Genomic DNA, 18,900 nt, shown 5'->3' with positions numbered 1-18,900 from the left:
TAGAAATTTTAGTATGTGTATTTGGTGGGCAAAACAGTTACAGTACTTTATGCTTTCAGTTAAAGTTCCCCGTTGGTAGTGATTATCACCATTATAAGGAAAAGAAGCAAAATAAGAGTTGCATATTTTAGATCCATTTTAGCATTACCGTATCTACCCCCAAGCAGCAGTCCTATTCCCTTCTTTGTTCCTTTTCTTTTCCCCAACCCAGCTATATAAAACCTCTTTGTTGTCCTTACTATTCATTGCTGGACTCAGCTCATTCTGAGCTTTATCACTCCTGACACTATTCTTATAGGATCATGCTGCTCATTTATATTCATCCTAAATTAGTTGCCTTTCTATACATGTGTCTCTCAAATATGGGTTTGTCAGAGAGTTTTCTGTGCACCCATTTTTCTTCATTGTTCTTGTGTGTTTGGAATTTCATTCTTGAGAGTTTTCCTTTTCTATTGAACCAGCTTCCCCTGTGACAAATTAATTAATTAGCCCATAGGAGCCTCCTCTCCAGACCCTCCAGAATTGATTCCCCTCAAATCAACGGTGCGTTTCACATTATGCCTGGTTTTCCTCTCTCTAATTTTTTTAAAATCATAGATTCCATGAAAGAGTAGTCACTTACTTCAAAGGTTCCTGTCCATGCCAACTTAAGCAACAAGTGCCACTTCATTACTTAGAATTACCCTTACTTTGCATCCTTTTGAAGGCTGAAATTGTAGTTAAGATACTTCCCAGATGTGTGACCCATCTTGCTTCTGGCAGAAACAAGAGCACCAGGGTCTGTGTAGTTGCAGCCTGTCTTCTCTCCACAGCCGTCGCTTCCCGTGCCACATTTGTGGTTCGTCTCCCAGATTCCTCATCTCCCTCTTCCCTTCCAGGTGGTCTCTAGTGTAGTGCTTCTGCGCGTTGTTCTGTCGATCTATTGTTCTCTGCCATGTTGCTATGTTCAGGTTCCTAACTTTCCTTGTGAGTGTTTATTATTAACGTGCAAGGCTGTTCCACTGTTATTTTGTGTGTTTGCTCCCTTTTGGGTAATAAGGGATACTTTTAACAGCTAAATTCCTGTTTGGAGTCCCATCTTTTGCTCTCTGTGATGTCTATGAAGTCAAGATTTCCCTGACTGTTAGTTACCCTGTGTGTAACCCACGCTTTGGGCCTTCATTCATGGACACATGAATCCGTGGATTTGATGGTTGGTTCTACTCTTGGCTTTTGTCTCTCCTTAATTACTTGGCCTATCCTCTGGTCTTCCTGTATTGTGTCTGAGGCTTCTTGGATCTATGCATTTTTCTCCTTCCTCTTTCAGGTGATTATAATCTAGACAAGTATGGTTTTTGAGAGATGTCAGGTTCATTCCATCTCGTAACAAGGGTCCATTATTCCTGTATTTTAATCCATGATCCAAGAATCTAAATTCAGTTGTCATATGCCATCATTTTAGTCTTTTCTCTTCCCAGAGCTTTTTTAAAATCCCCTATTTTTAATCAGTATTGGTAGTGAAAATACTTTTGTTCTAAGGTCTAAGGTCTTTGTTTTTTGATACCTAGGACATCAGCATCATTACTGAAGGACTTCCTTGGTTCTTTCTGGTAGCATCATATGCCCTTCATGAATTACCAGAAGTAGGGAATGGTTTTCCATTCATAGACTCATGGATTTAGAACTGTAAAGGACCTTGAAGGGTTTTTTTTTTTTAATTTTTTAATTTTTTTTTATTTTTATTTTTTTTATTAATTTTTAACATTTATTTTCACACAATTTTGGGTTACAAATTTTCTCCCCTTTTATGCCCTCCCCCCCCCAAACTCGAGCTTTCTAATTGCCCCTGTGACCTATCTGCTCTTTCCTCTATCCTCCCTCCCTGCCCTTGTCTCCGTCTTCTCTTTTGTCTTGTAGGACCAGATAGCTTTCTTGACCCCTTAACCTGTATTTCTTGTTACCCAGTGGTAAGAACATTACATTTGGTCCTAACACTTTGAGTTCTAACCTCCTTAGCTCCCTCCCTCTCCACCCCTTCCCCTTGAAAGACAGGCAATTCAATATAGGCCATATCTGTTTAGTTTTGCAAATGATTTCCATACTAGTTGTGTTGAATAGGACTAATTATATTTCCCTCCATCCTATCCTGTCCCCCTTTACTTCTATTTTCTTATGGTCCTTTCCCTCCCCATGAGTGTCGACCTCGTATTGCATTCTCCTCCCCATGCCCTCCCCTCCATCCTCCCCCCCACCCTGCTTGTGCCCCTGTCCCCCACTCTCCTGTATAATGAGATAGGTTTTCCTATCAAAATGAGTGTGCATTATATTCTTTCCTTTAGTGGAATGTGATGAGAGTAGACCTCATGTTTTCCTCTTGCCTCCCCTCTTTATCCCACCACTAATAAGTCTTTTGCTTGCCTCTTTTATGAGAGATAATTTGCCCCATATAACTTCTCCCTTTCTCCTCCCAATATTTCTCTCTCACTGCTTGATTTCATTTTTTTTTTAATATATGATCCCATCCTCTTCAATTCACTCTGTGCACTCTGTCTCTGTGTATGTGTGCGTGTGTGCATGTATGTGTGTGTGTACTCCCACCCAGTGTCCAGATACTGAAATGTTTCAAGAGTTATAAATATTGTCTTTCCATGTAGGAATGTAAACAGTTCAACTTTAGTAAGTCCCTTATGATTTCTCTTTGCTGTTCGCCTTTTCATGGTTCTCTTCATTCTTGTGTTAGAAAGTCAAATTTTCTTTCCAGCTCTGGTCTTTTCATCAGGAAAATTTGAAAGTCTTCTATTTCATTGAAAGACCATTTTTTCTCCTGAAGTATTATAGTCAGTTTTGCTGGGTAGGTGATTCTTGGCTTCAGTCCTAGTTCCTTTGACTTCTGGAATATCCTATTCCATTCCCTTCTATCCCTCAATGTAGAGGGTGCCAGATCTTGTGCTATCCTGATTGTATTTCCACAATACTTGAATTGTTTCTTTCTAGCTGCTTGCAATATTTTCTCTTTCACCTGGGAATTCTGGAATTTGGCCACAATGCTCCTAGGAGTTTCTCTTTTTGGATCTCTTTCATGCGGTGTTCTGCGGATTCCTTGAATATTTATTTTGCCTTCTGGTTCTAGAATCTCAGGGCAGTTTTCCTTGATAATTTCATGGAAGATGATGTCTAGGCTCTTCTTTTGATCATGGTTTTCAGGTAGTCCCAGAATTTTTACATTGTCTCTCCTGGATCTATTTTCCAGGTCTCTTGTTTTTCCAATGAGATATTTCACATCATCTGCTAGTTTTTCATTCCGTTGGTTTTGTTTTATAATTTCTTGATTTTTCATAGTCTTTAGCTTCCATCTTCTCCATTGTAATCTTTAAGGAATTATTTTCTTCAGTGAACTTTTGGATCTCCTTTCCCATCTGGCCAATTCTGCTTTTTAGGGCACTCTTGTCCTCATTGGCTTTTTGTATCTCTTTTGCTGTTTGGGTTGGTCTATTTTTTGAAGTACTACTTTCTCAGCATTTTTTTGTGTCTCCTTCAGCAAGCAGTTGACTTGTTTTTCATGATTTTCTTTCCTCAGTCTCATTTCTCTTCCCAGTTTTTCCTCTACTTCTCTTACTTGATTTTCACAATTCTTTTTGAGCTCTTCCATGGCCTGAGACCAATTCGTATTTTTCTTGGAAGCTTTAGATGGAGGAGCCTTGACTTTGTTTTCTTCTGTTTGCATGCTTTGGTTTTCCTTGTCACCAAAGTAAGATTCTATAGTCTGATTTATTTTTCTGGTTTTTGCTCACTTCTCCAGCCATTTACTTGACCTTTGAGCTCTTTGTCAAGGTAGTTCCCCAGCTTCCAGTGGGGATGGGAGGTATACTGTCAGCTGCTCGATCCCCTACAATCTGTGGGTCTAGAGTTCCAGAAACAGTGGTTACAACTGCCTCTGTTGCTGCTGTGGCTGCTGAGAGTTCCTTTGCCCCGCCTTCCATCAGCCACTCTGGGGGTGGGGCAGGACCACTCCATTCTCCTGCACTGGTCCCACAGCCTTTTTCCACTGGCCTTCTAATTTGTTCTCCGCGTTTTGGGGTTCTGAAATCTGGAAACTGCCACAGGTGTGAGAGATTCAGTCTCCCCAAGGCCAACTCAGGTCCTGTCTGTGCCTGTGCAGCCCATGCTGGACTGTGCTCTGCTCCCAGCATGGTGCTATAGACACTTCCCAGAGACCTTCCAGGCTGTGTTGGGCTGGAGATTTGCTTCACTCCGTCGTTTTGTGGGTTCTGCAGCTCCAGAGTTTGTTAAAACCATTTTTTACAGGTATTTGACTGGGCTTGGTGGGAGTGCTATAGAAGGTGCATTCTGTTACTCTGCCATCTTGGCTCCGCCCTCTGTACTTTTACACATTATAGGAAAAATAATAACCATAAGTTAGACATTAAACGAATTGTGGCAACCATAGTTGATAGTTGCTGCCTTGCTTGATAGTTTATGGTCAGTGGATTGAATAACATTACATTTGTAGTATCTATCAAGGAATCTTTAATGATCTCAACACATGCATGGGAGATTGATTGTTGAGAGACTTTAAAGATGCATTTTGCTATAATGTGTCAAATCCTATTTTTTTAAATCAAGAAGCAGTAGTTATCTGCTGTGGAAAATTAATTTGTAAAAGCCTGTATTCCTCATACTTTCATCAAGGATACCTTCAATACATAAAGTTTCTGTACAGTTGAGAAAATGGGTGTGTTTTCCTGTTTCAGATCCCTGAATTCTCTCAAAATGCATCCCCTTTCTACACATATTACCCCAAATGTTCTTGGGTTATTCAGTTGCTTTTCACATCTTTGTCATTTTTTAAGACTGTATTATTAGTGTTATTTTCCAATAGATGTATTGAACAGAAATGCTAAATACTACATGAAATAACAGGAACATATTAGGCTTGCTATGCAGGACTTGCATCTTACTAAATTATCTTCCTTAAAAGTTTGAGTACAGTAAAGGTTCATGTTGGAATATGAGTTACTGCAATTGGGCTAACATTTGTGAAGGAATTGGCATCTTGAAAAGGCTTAAGAAAGTAATTACTTAAATTCACTTAGAAACCTTATCAGTATAGTCCTTTCTTGTCCCAGAATTGATATGCTAAAATGAGCAGTGTCAATCTAAGAATACAGTTGTAAAATTGTACTTTAGCACATCCCGTATCTAAAAATAACTAGATCAGATTTATTGCCTGACAGAGTCTGTTATAAAATACAAAGATCCCTAAGAAAACTTCAAATTATGTAAATACCATTCTTCTGTCATAAATTATTTGTGCAATGTAAGCAAAAGATGTATAAAAATAATGCCTCCCTCAAAAATTTCTCAAATTACCAATATTTCCCCAAATATAAATGCATGAGTGGAAGCAGTTTTAATTTTATGCATCAGCAATGTTAAATGCTATGAATTATCATTGATAATGAGGAATGACAAAGGGGTAATTTTGAAACTAATCAAAGCCATTTGGTACTAGTTTAAAAATAGATAAGTAGATCAGTGGAGCAGACTAGATAAATAAAAGGGAGATGTAGAACCAAAAACTCCTGTTTAGACCAGGTTTAGACTAGAATCTTAGACCATGTATCATAATAAGTTCCACAAGCATGTACAACCTGAATAATGGTTACATCATGTTTTTTTAAATAGAGAACTCAAGGAGGTACCTTTTACAACTATAGCTTAGGGTAGAATTTGTGACCAATTGAGGTAATAAAATTTTATATAAAATACAAAGATTGTTTCAGTTGTTTAAAAAGCTTTTTTTTTTTTTAACAAAAGCAGTGTAGGTAGAATAAGGAGAGAAACTATCAACTGAAATATAGAAGATTAAAAGCTGTTCAAAAAGAGGTCAATAAGAAATAGAAATTAAACAGTCCTCAAGTTTTAACCTCACTGCCAGCAAATTTGCAGAGCTGGAAAGAACCAGAAATAGTGTTGGAAGGGCTATGGGAATATATGTTAATATACTGCTGAAGCTTAGAAACTGGGCTACTTATTTTGGAGAAAAGTTTGGAAGTATTTAAGAGAAGTCATACAGGGGTCATACCCTTTTCACCTAGTGATTTGCTCCCTAGTGGGCATGTACCCTGAAGATATCACAGACAGAAGGAAAGGTCCAATATGCCACAATGTTCATAACATTTTTTGTGGTAGCAGGGAAGTGGAAACAGTGGGTGCCCATTAATTTGGGAATGACCGAACAAACTGATATAAGAGTAATGGCATACAGTATAAAACAATGAAGAAGAAGAATTTTAGAGAAACGAGAGAAGTTCTGTGTGAATCGATAACAGGGAAATAGAAGCAAATCTCAAAGAACAGTATACACGTTGACTAAAGTAGTATGAAAACCCTAAAAAGAAGACAAACTGAGTGATTATACAATCTGATATTGGTTCAGAGAGAACAATTAATAAAGCATCTCCCTCCTTTCCTCAGAGAGGCAAGGACCAAGGAGGAGAGAATATTGCCTATGTTGTCAGAATGCATGGATTACTTTCATTTAACTTTTTCTTTGTTATGAGGGAGAGTTAATTTCAGGAGTGAGACAGCATATACCCAGAAATTGACGGTGATATAGACAAAGAAGGGTTATAAAGGAGGCAGCTAGGATGGAGTGGTAAAAGTGCTCAGCTTGGAACCAGAAGTAGATTGAGATCCTGACTTGCATTATATAAAGCTACGTGATTTGGGTAGGTATTTTAAACTCTCTGAGTCTCAGTTTCCTTTGTTTGTAAATGGTGGTTCATTGTTACATTGCCTACTTCACAAGATTATTATGAAAAAATTACTCTGAAATCCTTAAAAACTGTAGAAATATGTTTGACAACAATCTGGTAAAGAAATTTATCACGGGTGTTAGATCTCCAAAGGGACATTAGAAGTCATCTTGTCCAAACTTCTCATTTTAGGGATAAGAACACTAAGGCCCAGAGGTTGGGGTCTTGCCACAGGCTACACAGATAAAGTAGAACAGCTAGGATTATTACTACATAGGGCTTTAGTAAAGAGAATGACGGAAAGAATATAAAAAGTCAAGATAGTGAGTACTAAGAAAATCTAGAGGTAGTATGAGAGAATCACTTCTGTGTTAGGTTCCTTAAAAATTTCTGTGCCTGTGATAAATACCTTGGACAGTATAATTGGTCATTATGATAAAAATTGCTCTCTTGAATTATTGTAAGCAGTGCTTAAAATAAACTACAGTCTTGTTCTTAGGCCTTGCAAGGGGTGTAGAAGGGACTATTCATTGTCAAAGACTGCACTAGTGAATTATAGTTTCTAGGAGATACTGGCCCAGAGATGTGCGTGTTGCTTGAGGACTTCGGTACCGAGGATGCAACTAGGATGACACCTAGTTGGCTGTGGGGTTATCACCAAAGGGGTGATTACTGGTTTCTTTGTTTTTTTCCTTCAGTAAATGGCCAAAGATGATGTTAGGACGTGGTGGAATCAGGATCTGTATTTGTAGATGAAGAAATAACCACAATGATTAAATTGCAGATCTTTTGAAATAATATACTGTGTAATAAAGATTAATAGTATCATAAATTTAGGGCCAGGAGAAGTATGAGAGGTCATTTCTTTCAGGTGAGGAAACCAAACTGAGAGAAGTGAAATGACCTGCCCTGGTCACAGGTTAATTAAGCCAGAGGCAGGTTGTTCTTTGTCTGCCCATGTCATATAAATTGATCATCTTTGCCTTGAACAAAGGGATTATTTTTAGGCTTTCTGGTTTATTGTTTTAAATTTAATAGTGAGGTCAGAACTATATAGCAAATTATTGATAGCCAAGGGGGGAAAGCAGATATCAAATTTGGAATTTTTTTTTCCCTTGATCAGTTTTCTTTGATAAAATGAAGAAAGCTACTTGTATTTTAGTCACATTGATTAATTAGTATAATATTCTTGGGAATATTCTCCTCTTCTCTCTGTTTTTTCCTCCCATTATGCTTAACCTATTTGCTTCCTAATCTTGCACACATTTACTTTTTTTTTTTACACATTTATTGTAGTGCCATGCAAATTGTAAGCATTGAATAAATGTTGCATTTTCCTGGGCATTTGTTACATTGTACACGTACGTATTGTATATTGTACATGTACATTGGACATACTGTACGATTTGTGATGTTCCTATTGACATTTGACTTAATCATAAGTCTCTCTTTCCTTACCTTCAGTTGACATCTGAAATGTTTGAAGCTGATCTTGAAAAGGCATTGTTGCTAAGCAAACTAGAATATGAAGAACACAAAAAGGTATTTACGTTCATTCAGCTGCAGATTTTCAAAATGCATGTCTAATATTAAAGCTTTGACCATCAGATTCTCAAGATTTAAGTTGAACTTTAAAATGTTGAGTAAATTCTTTCATAACAAACTATTGTAGGTATTCTCATTCCTCCTAAGATTTTTATAGAGAGATTGAAAGAAGGATAAATTGAGCATTGTCTGTTTCTTTCTACACTGTTATTTTTACATGAAGAAGTGAAATAATGTACATTTAAAAAAAAGTTTGTCTGCCTTTTTTAAACAAAGAAACAAAGTGCTGCACAATCAACTTCAATATAGGAACTTCAGAAAAGAGGGGACCCCTCTCTGCTAGTGAGTCCTTTAATTTGCAATTAACAAAGGGCAAAAGAAGCCATTTCTGACATTTTTGCCTTTGGGGCTCAGGATTTATAACTGTCACTGATCTTTAATATTAGACAATGTGTAGACATGCTTCTTAGAGCTAATTTTTTTTAAAAGAAGCTTTTGGTGTGTGCAGAAGTATTTTTGAAAAGATTATTACTGATCAGCTTTGCTTAAACTAGGAAAAAAGTGTGCATTTCTCATATTAAACTGACTTAATTTTTCTAGGCTTTTTTAAAGGTAACCTTTTTAAGTTTTTCTTTGAATACAGGTAACCTCTTAATAGCTTGGGGGGGGTGCACTTCTTATCCATTGCCTTTGCTGCTTGCTGTCCTTCTTACTTGCTTTTTTTTTATCCATTTAACTCTCCATTCATTCGTGTATCCAAGAGTAGGAAGAGAGAGGAAATGAAGTTCAATACAGATGATTTTCTCTTTGGCATTTTAGGGAAAAAATGTTAAAGCTATTAGTAAAAATGAAATTTGTTAAAAAAATATTTCTACTTTAATTTTCCTGCCCTTTCTCATCCTATTAAATGTATTTACTGTAATAATTTTTGTAACTTTGGTATTCATTTGCTAAAATAACACAAATGTAGGCTCAGGTTTCTCTGAAAAGCTTCTAACTCCAATTAAGAAATAGAATTTGATAGAGTATTGATTTCTTATTTTTACATGAATAACTAAATGTTAAAGCTGAAGTCTCAGCTATGTCATATATGTATATGTGTATATATATTTATGTATGTATATATTTAGTACTCTAGTGTTCGTCCTTCGTTTTCGAAGACCATGACATCAGAGAAATGATGACATGACTTTCACTTGATTTTGTTTTGAAGGAGGGAGGGCTGTGCAAGGTTTTCCTCCTGAGCCATCTGCATCCAGTGACCAGATATTCATCAGGATGACTGGAGATGGCCCAGGATGCACTGGGAAACCTTGAGTTTTTTTAGACTAATATAAGCTCTTTTCAGGTACTCACTTAGAGTGAAGTCACGCCCGTTCAGTGAATAGGCCTTTTTAAGAAGTAGTCAGGGAATGGCCCTTTTAATGAGAAAAACAAAAAAATAACTCGCGCACTTTGGAAGCCCATGGATTGGATGACAGTAGGTCCCTACCTAAGCTCGACTTAATGGCTGTTTTCTGGAACGCTCCTGACTTAAAGTGATTATCAATAGTAACTACTGAGTAAGTGAATCTATAAAATAGGGTCTTCCTAAGTCATTTTCATGATAGAACTGTAGACCCAGTACTCAAGTTCAGTGTTTGCAGTATTTACAGTAAGCTTTGCAGTAAGGGTCGTATTTATTGATTATGGTGAATTTTGATTGATAAGATGACAATAAGGAAGGCAGCTATTAAAGTACCAACTAGTTCAGAAGACTCAGCCATTAATTTTATATTAAAATGCATCTATATTTTATTGATTTGGATGTTCCCTTATACAATGCAGATCACAATCCATCTATGCTTACCCATCCTGTGTATCTTCTCCATATCCTAAGTTTACCACGAAGGGTCTGCCCAACATGTTGGAAGCCTTCTTTGTTTTTTTTAATTTTATTTTTAAATTTAAACTCCTTTTTTTATTATGAACTTAATAAGTTTCCACAAACATGAACATTTCCACATATGATGAGAAACAAAAGATTGTATATGAAACAGAAGTTTTGTTAACACAGTTTGAGGTTTTTAAAAAGTATTTGTTAAATGTAATGTTGTAATAAAATTGTCCTTTTGGTGTTCCCCTCTGAACTTGTATTACTTTTCTTGAGTGTATTTGTAATGTTTTATCGATGGTCTTCCCTATTTTTTTTTTTTTTTTTGCATCTCTCTCACTACCCACTAATTCACCCATCTTCCCCAAAAGGAACTTTTACCTGTAACAAGTAAGTGTAGTCAAGCTAAGTGATATTTGATAATGTATGTCTTGAGGTAGCTAGGTGGTATAGTAGATAGAGTGCCGGCTCTGCAGTCAAGAGGACATGAGTTCAAATCTGGCCTCAGACACTTGTGTGACCCTGGGCAAATCACTTAACCCAGATTGCCTTAAAAAAAAATAATGTATGTCTCATTCCATGCTCCTTGGCCATCACATTTCTTCCAGAAAATGAGTGGTATGCTTCATCATCATTAGCCTTCCAAATTCATGATTGGTTATTGTATTGATCTAAGGCCAGCGTTCTTTTGAAATTGTTTTCTTTACCTTATTTTATTCGTTGTGCAAATTGTTCTCTTACCTTCCTCACTTTATCTTGATGTTGAAGAAATCAGTGAATGATTCAGGCTGCTCTCAACTTGTTATTCTTTTAAGACACTATATCAAGAAAATATTTTCCTGTTGTACCAGATAATACCTTTGTGATTTTTGGAGGATACATTTTCTGTCAGCCAGTAAAATAATAACAACAGGCGTTGGATTAGGGAAAGGGACTCTTCAGTACTTAGTTAACCCAAGGTAAATTTATCTTATAGTACTTTTGTTTGTCTTGGGAACATAGGATTTTAGTGATAACCTAATTACAGATTGATGAATTAAATTTGAAAAGTAAAATTAGTGCAGTTGTTTTTGTGTTTATTCCACCTCAGGAATATGAAAACGTTGAAAATGCTTCACCTCAATCAAAAGGTATGAATAAAAAAGAAAAAAGAAAGAATCATCAGGGGAAAGACAAACCACTCACAGTGTCGCTGAAAGACTTTCAGTCGGAAGCAAATATAGGTATGCATTATTTCATGTGAATTAAACATTCAGTGCTGCAAGTTTTGGTCTTTATAGTTTCTCCTCTGACTTTTGTTTTAAATACTCTCCTAGATTTCTCCAAAATGTGAATTTTGTTTCCATATGAACTAACATTTTAAAAAATGAGTTTCCATATAAACAAAAACCAATTTTAAAGTATTTAAATATTTTTTAATACTTATTTAAAAACAAAATGCTTTAATATGCAGTAATATTTTCTGTAATTCTTTGATCTGCCCTCTTATAAGTCATATTAAATGAAATTGAATAATGTGTATATAAAATGTAATCTTGAGATGGTTATTTTTTCATATTCAGATATGTTGCACTAGCCCAAAACAACTATTGAATACTATCAACTTCTTCTCAAGGTGTCTTAGGATAGAACATACTAAAATAGCTAGTTTTAGAGTAAAACTCACTAACAAAAAAAATTTCTTATCATATACCACCTTAATAGTGTTTAACTTTTGGCTAGTGGGTACAGAGGGTAATTATGTCACCCACTGTGGTTTTTAAGTCAAACCAAAACAACCACATTATTTTTAATACAGGAAGTGGTAAACCCAGCATGAAATAGATGCTAACCAATGTGCTGTGTTTATAAATAGAGAAATTTATTTATCTACTGTTAACCTAGTCGTAAAACACAAGTATTTGTTCTGGCTTTGTTTATAATGTCACAGCAGTAAACTCAGGGGAAAAAATGTAGGATATTCCATAATATTCCCAGACTTCTAGTGAAAAGCATTATTTGCAGAGAGCACTCTGCTTAAGGTGCAGAGGAAGGTACCAAAATTACATAAAGACAGAATCTCATCCCTCAAGGGGCATATAATCTGAGGATAAGAAACCAGCACAGAGCAGTATGCTGCACAATATTCTGTGGTAAATTCATTTGAGAATTATAAAGCAAGTTTTATATGAAATTTAAGGTAGATGGAAGAGGTCATTACTACCTAGGTGCTTCAACCAATTAACAAGCATTTATAAGGTATTTACTATGTGCCAGGCACTGTAATAAATGCTGATAGTGTAAATAAAGTACAAAGTAGGGTCCCTGCCCTGAGGAACCTCACATTCTAAGGGAGGACACAACCTGTAAGCTGCTATGTACATACAAGACATATATAGTGTGAAGAGGTAATCCCAGAGGGAAGGCTTTAGCTGAAGGCAAGGGAGGAGGGAAGACCAGGAAAGGCCTTTTGAAAAAAGTGAGGTTTGAGCTGAGTCTTGAAGGAAGTAAAAAATTGCAGGAAGCAGAGGTGAGGAGGAAGAACATTGTAAGTATGGGGGACAGCCAGTGTAAAGGTGTACAGTTAGGAGGTGAAGCGTTATGGGAGAGGAAAATCAAGACCACTGTCCTGGATCTAAGAATCTGTGGACTGGGGAGTAAAGACTTAAAAGATTGTAAATGCACATTATAAAGTACTACCAGTGCCTGGGAAACAAGGCTTTGATCTGCTGGTGTGTGACCAGAGAATTGGGAAACAGAGGGAGTGGGACAGGACATCTTGCATGGGAGCGAGCCTGAAAGAGCTCAGCATCCAGTTCTGACCACCTACAACTCATTTAGGGGACACACCTTGGTGGCTGAACTGCGGGATGATTCACTTTCCAGTCCACAAGGAAACTACCACCAGAAGAAGTCAGAAAGTGGGTGATGAGGAAAATAAAATGGGGGGGGAGAGACTGAAAGCACTCAAGATTTTAAGAAGATCTTGAATATATAAATCATCAGGAAAAACAGTAACGATGGAAGGGATTATGGCCTTCAGACCTAGTAAACAAGTTCCAGCATCTATGAATAAGTACTACAAAATGAAGAAAAAGGATCTAGTACTTGAAGAGACAGAAAACCCTGTGTAACTGAGGAGAACATGGAAGAGCAACATACTATTCCTGAGTAATTTAAAAGAGAACTGAGAATTATGAGAACAGATTCTATATCTGGCACAGCAGAAATAATGAAAAGAATAGAAAAACTTGAAATACTTCTTTACCAAAGGAACTTTAGGAGGGTGGGAGGGTTGAGAGAACTAAGAATAAGGATTGGCGGGAATGGGGTTTGGACGATAACCTACAGGGGTTCAGAATCGTGGGGATATATAGAGTATTGCTAGGTGTGAGATGTTTCCTCATAGAATCACAAGTCACCACTCCTCAGGAGCTTGGACATTGGGCTGGGAGACAAGTGGAACATAAGATGGAGGTACATAGACCATCAGCTGGGAGGCCCCTTTCACTGATCTTCCTCTGAAGGCTGGAGATTAGGCAAAGAACTGTGCAGCAGCAGATGGAAGTCCTCTCTTCACTGATAGGAGGAGATGGAGGCAAAGGGAAGGTTGCTGCTCTTTTCACTGGAGGTTCTTTAGATCTCAGTTGGGAGATCAGACTGGCAGCAGGAAGTGGAAGCTGCCTTGTGCTGGCACAGATGCAAGTTACTCCTTTGGCCGTTAGCAGTTTTCTCTTCAGATACATGCAGCAGAAGATGGAAATTGAGAAATCAGAAGAAGGTCTTGTTCCGTCTCACACCTGAGGCTGTAGATCATGTGGGCACAGCAGGAAGTGGAAATGGGAACTAGTAAAGGGTTTGTTTTTTTTTTAAGGATGAGGAAAACTTTGACATGTTAGTCAGCAGTGTGGATAACCAGTAGATAGAGAATTGGAATAACAGATGCAGATCTACTAGAGGAGATGGGAAGAGATAGGGTCAAGGATACATAAAGATGGGACCTTTGCAAGAAGTACCACCTCTTCATCAGATACTTAGAATAAGGGAGGAGATAACTGTTTGTTTTCAGAACCTCTGTGGTGCTTTTTTTGTTTGTTTGTTTGTTTACAACCCTTACACCCCCGGTGAAGAAAGAAAATTTTTGTAACAAACACAGCCAAGAAAAGCAAATACACAGCTTTGCTATGTCCAAAAACACATTTCATAATTTCAAACCATCATATGATTCTGGTTTTAAGAAGGAATAATTCAACAAGTGGAAATAATTCTAGAAGAGGGCAACCAGGATGGATGGTACAGACCTGTCCATAAGAGGATGGGTTGAAGGACCTGGGATGGTTTGCCCAGAAAAGAGATCATTTTGGTGGAGGACATAAATTGGTAATCTCCAAACATCTGAAAGCTATCAAGTGCAAGAAGTATTAGTCTTGTTTTTGCTTTCTCCTTTTCCTGGTCAGAAAGCAGAACTGGGGGCAATGAGTGGATGTTGCAGAGAGACAGATTTAGTTTTTTTAATAAGGAAAAACTTCCTAATAGCTAATTGTTAGCTGTCCAGTGGTAGAAAGCAGAATTAGCTTCCTTGGAACATTTATTTGTTAGGGGAATGGGGAAGAAGCAGAATTGAGACTAGATAATCCTGGTAATAGTGGTAGTTTAGAAATAATTCCTGTAGTTATGGCATAGAATAGAAAACCAGTAAGATCCGTTAGAGAGTGTATAATTAATTTCTGTACTTGCTTTATTTTTTTGGTCTGAGTCTGATCTTACTGGTATATGGAATGCATAATTAGAAGGAAACTCCTATTAAGGCAAATGGACTTACGCTCTAAAACTTACAGTGCTGGGTGCTGTATAATGTCTCAGATTCTGAACATGACTCTTGCACTGTGGTGCCCAGTGAAGGTCTAGTGCCATTAGCTATATATAAATTTTATTCTGTGAAGTCATTGATCTTTATTTTTATTTTATCTGTAAATTCATTAATTTTAAGACTTGAACCCCAAATCAGTATTTTGAACTTTTTGGAACTTTCTCCCCATATAATTAGTGAATTAAGTATTTTTGAAAACTCTTAAACAGTTTGGTAACGTAGCTATTGATAGTTGGCTTTTGAGGGGAGTTGACAAAAGCTGTGATTTGATCCTGTTTTTTCATTCCCTAGTAGTATAGTGCAGTGTGTGTCTATGTGTAGACCTGTGATTTCATTGGGTGTAGGGAACTCCTGCTGAGGAAACCCATTTCAGTAACTGCTTTTCATCTTATGGAATTAGAGAGTTATTTGGGGTATTCAATGACGCTCCCAGGTTCCTGTAGCCAATATATGTCAGAGGTAGGATTTTTGAAGTCTTTGCAGCTGTTTCCTGTGCCATGTTGCTTCTCTTGTAGCATTACTTATATTTCTGCTGCTGGTACAGAAGTGGAAGTACTATCAGGCCTAAAGTTAGGAAGACCTTAGTTCAAATGCGACTTCAAACACTTAATAAGCTTTGTGATCCTGGGCAAATTACTTAACCTTTTTTTATTTCAGTTTCCTCATCTGTAAAGTGGGATTAATAATAGTACCTGTTTCCCAGAGTAGTTCTGAGGATCAATTGAGATAATAATTGTAAAGCTCTTGGCATAGTGCCTGGCATATAGCACCCTATATAAATGTCAGCTATTATTGTTATTGGCTTTTTAAAATTTAAAAATAAAAATTTTAATTGATTTGAAGAGGGGGAAAATTTGTTTAAAAAATTAATGTGCCAAAAAAAAAATTAATGTGCCTTGAGAAAATACAAAAACCTAAATATCTCTTAAAAACCTGGTCTAAGATCAAACACTCCAGTAATTCAGCAAACATTTATTAAGAAATTCCAGTGTGTTATGTGCTGAGGATACAAAAATGAAAAAACATAGTCTCTGGTGTCTTCCAGTAAGAATGACATAGAATAGGTTAAGATAAAGGTAAAGAGAGGGAACCTAGATAGGGTCTTGTTTTGTTCTTTTGTTTTTTTAAACATAACCGTTGAAAGATAACTTGATTCAGAAAGTGTTGATAGAGAAAGTGACACCTGATTAGGACCTGAAGGAAGGGAGTGTCAGTAGGCAGATGTGAAAGGAGTCAGTTCTAGGAGTGAGGAGTATCCTGGGTATATGTGTGAAGGTGGAGGAAGGTGAAGTGAAGTCAGTTCGACCATAACAAAGTCCATGGAAGAGAAGTTTATGAGGGAAGGAAGGAGAAGAAAGCTATCATTGAAGCCTTGAACTTGAATAACTGTAAGAATGGTAGTGCTACCAAACAAAATGAGGGAAGATGAAAGGAGAAAAAGCTAAGTGTGGGAGAAAGTGCAGTTTTGGACATAGTTAAAAGTGGAGGATCAGCTCGGTGGTGCAGGTAATAGAGCACGCACCCTGGAGTCAAGAGGATCTGAGTTCAGATCTGGCCTCAGACACCCGCTTTGTAACCCTGGGCAAGCCACTTAACCTTGTTTTCTTCAGTTTCCTGTTCTGTAAAATGAGATGGAGAAGGAAATGGCAAAGCCCTCCATTAATCTCTGCCAAGAAAACCCCAAGTGAGGTCACAGAGAGTTAGACATGACTGAAACAGTTGAACAACGGAATTCAAAGGGAACAAATTGAACAGTTGTGCAAAATTTTGGGTGTGTCTCTAGGTGTCTTTGGTGATGTCTCTAGATGGGTAGGAAAGTCACTTGCTGACTAAATCTATGTCATGTTAATTTCTCTCTAGTTTGGAAACCATTTGGTGTTTAAATTGTAAATGTTTCCATTTTATTTAGGGAATTATTATCTTTTTTCTTTTTCTTTTACAGATCACCTTAGTAAAAAAACTGAGGTAAGTCTTAACTAGCCTTTGTCACAGGAAGTTCTTTTCTTTTTTTTTAAAAAAAACTTAATATTTAATAATTTTGTGATAATGCCAGATTATTCATTAAATAACAGTACTGTCTTGAATAGAACTAGCAACAACTTGGAAGAGTTAAAAAGAATGTACTACATCTTAGTAAAGTAAATATGAAAATTCATATTAATATAAAGTACCACCTGCCAGTAGACTTTTCTATTTAGTCAGAAGATACTACACACTTAAGCTCAAAACTTCAGTGAAGTTGTGTAGAATAGGAAAATGATAAATGTTATGCAGCCATTTCAAACATACTGTATGGTCTTCATGGAAGTGAAATTGTTTGGAAGTAAAATGTATGTTTGAAAGGAAATTTTGGAAGTTATAAAGCCAATATGATTTATATCTTTTTACCATTAGAGGGTAGTATAAACCTTCACCATCTCTCAGGTTAACATAATTTTCTATTCCAGAGAGCTATTTGTTGAGGTATGGCTTTGTAGCTTTCTACAGACTTGGTAAGATTAGAGAGTACTACTGCTTGAAACCATATTCATGCTTTAATTGAGGATTGTCTTATTTAAATAACTTTGAATACTGACAAAATATTAATTATTTTCTGAATTATTTTCAGGGAAATTGAATGTGTTATTGCCTTTCTTCATGTCTGTGTATAATGTTACCAGCAGTCCTTATTATCAGCATAGTCGCCACCATCAGCCCAAATAAAGAATGAATTTGTTGTTAATGTACTTTGATTTCTATCTTAAATATATATATTTTTATTCCTAAACATTTTTTTACTTTTTTTATTACTAGGCCAAGGAAGAAAACCATAAATAATGATTATAAAAAACATTTTATAATTATATGTAATTATTATAAAAACACTTATGATTATAATCAAAGTATAAAGCATAATAACTTACCTTTTTTTAATAATTTCTAGAGTTTAAAGTCATATATAATTGTTTATGAACTATTACATATATAGTTACCCAAGTGCAGTTTAAAGTAATCACTTCCAATGTTGATCCTCTCTGGAGATGGAGATTTTTGTGCATCTCTCTTGGGTTATTATTTAACCTACTTCTAAACTATTTTACAATTTTTACAACAATATCTTCCAAAATAAATCTTAATTGCTATAGCCTGGTAAATAAACAGCTACCCACGATATTAGGCACAGGTGCTTATCTTGAAGGTTAATATACCTATCCCTGGCTATCTTTCCATTGTTTGCTATATTTCTAAAATCTATTCTAACAGAAAGAAAATGGGCTGTTAATGGATAATAAAAATAACTTCTGTGAGAATCTTAATATGGTTGAAGAGTCAACTAAACGATGCAATGGATAGGACACTGACCCTGGAGTCAGGAAGACTCATCTTTCTGAGTTCAAATGTGGCCTCAGATGCAGCTAGTGACCCTGGGCAAGTCATTTTGACCCTATTTGCCTCAGTTTCTTCATCTGTAAAATGAACTGGAGAAAGAAATGGCAAACTGGATCAGTTGCTGTACCAAGAAAACCTCAAATGGGGTCATGGAAAGTCAGATATAACCAGGATCTAAACAACAAGAAATATGGCTGAAGGAACTTTGTACCTTTGAAAATTTACCTTTAGTTCTCTTTTATGACACTAAGAAATTAGTCAAAGGAAAAATTACATTTTTGGATATTTAATCTTTAAAATACCACCAAATTAACTTGTTACATTTAGAGTTCTTAATTCTCTAGGACTTCAATGTTTAAATATCCATATATGCCATTTCTTTAGAAATATATCAGAGCTCCTCTACATTTACAGATGGCTCTAACAAAAGGATATTACTGATTTATATCTGAAAACTGAATGTGTTATTACTATTTTTCCCTAATCTGTATTATTGCAGCAGCCTCTTAGCTGAAGTTTCTATAACT

The 18,900-nt window shown here is 36.4% G+C and overlaps 1 protein-coding gene across 20 annotated transcripts in view; it reads left to right on the top strand.

Moving 5' to 3' along the window:
- Positions 1-18,900, top strand: part of GKAP1 (G kinase anchoring protein 1) — a 56,521-nt gene that overhangs the window by 17,927 nt on the left and 19,694 nt on the right. For 11 of the 20 annotated variants that reach the window (XM_072605483.1, XM_072605420.1, XM_072605381.1 and 8 more), the window contains 3 exons: positions 8,202-8,279; positions 11,246-11,378; positions 16,947-16,969. The exons of 1 other annotated variant lie outside the window; for it this stretch is intronic. In XM_072605483.1, the coding sequence (XP_072461584.1) occupies positions 8,202-8,279; positions 11,246-11,378; positions 16,947-16,969 (234 nt within the window). The remainder of the gene's footprint in view (positions 1-8,201; positions 8,280-11,245; positions 11,379-16,946; positions 16,970-18,900) is intronic. 8 more of the 20 variants (XM_072605449.1, XM_072605442.1, XM_072605470.1 and 5 more) reach the window with 1 other exon arrangement.

Source organism: Notamacropus eugenii, chromosome 1, assembly GCF_028372415.1.
Source record: "Notamacropus eugenii isolate mMacEug1 chromosome 1, mMacEug1.pri_v2, whole genome shotgun sequence".
Taxonomy (NCBI): domain Eukaryota; kingdom Metazoa; phylum Chordata; class Mammalia; order Diprotodontia; family Macropodidae; genus Notamacropus; species Notamacropus eugenii.
Note: the sequence above shows the minus strand (reverse complement) of the source record. Positions and strands in the feature narration are given on the sequence as shown.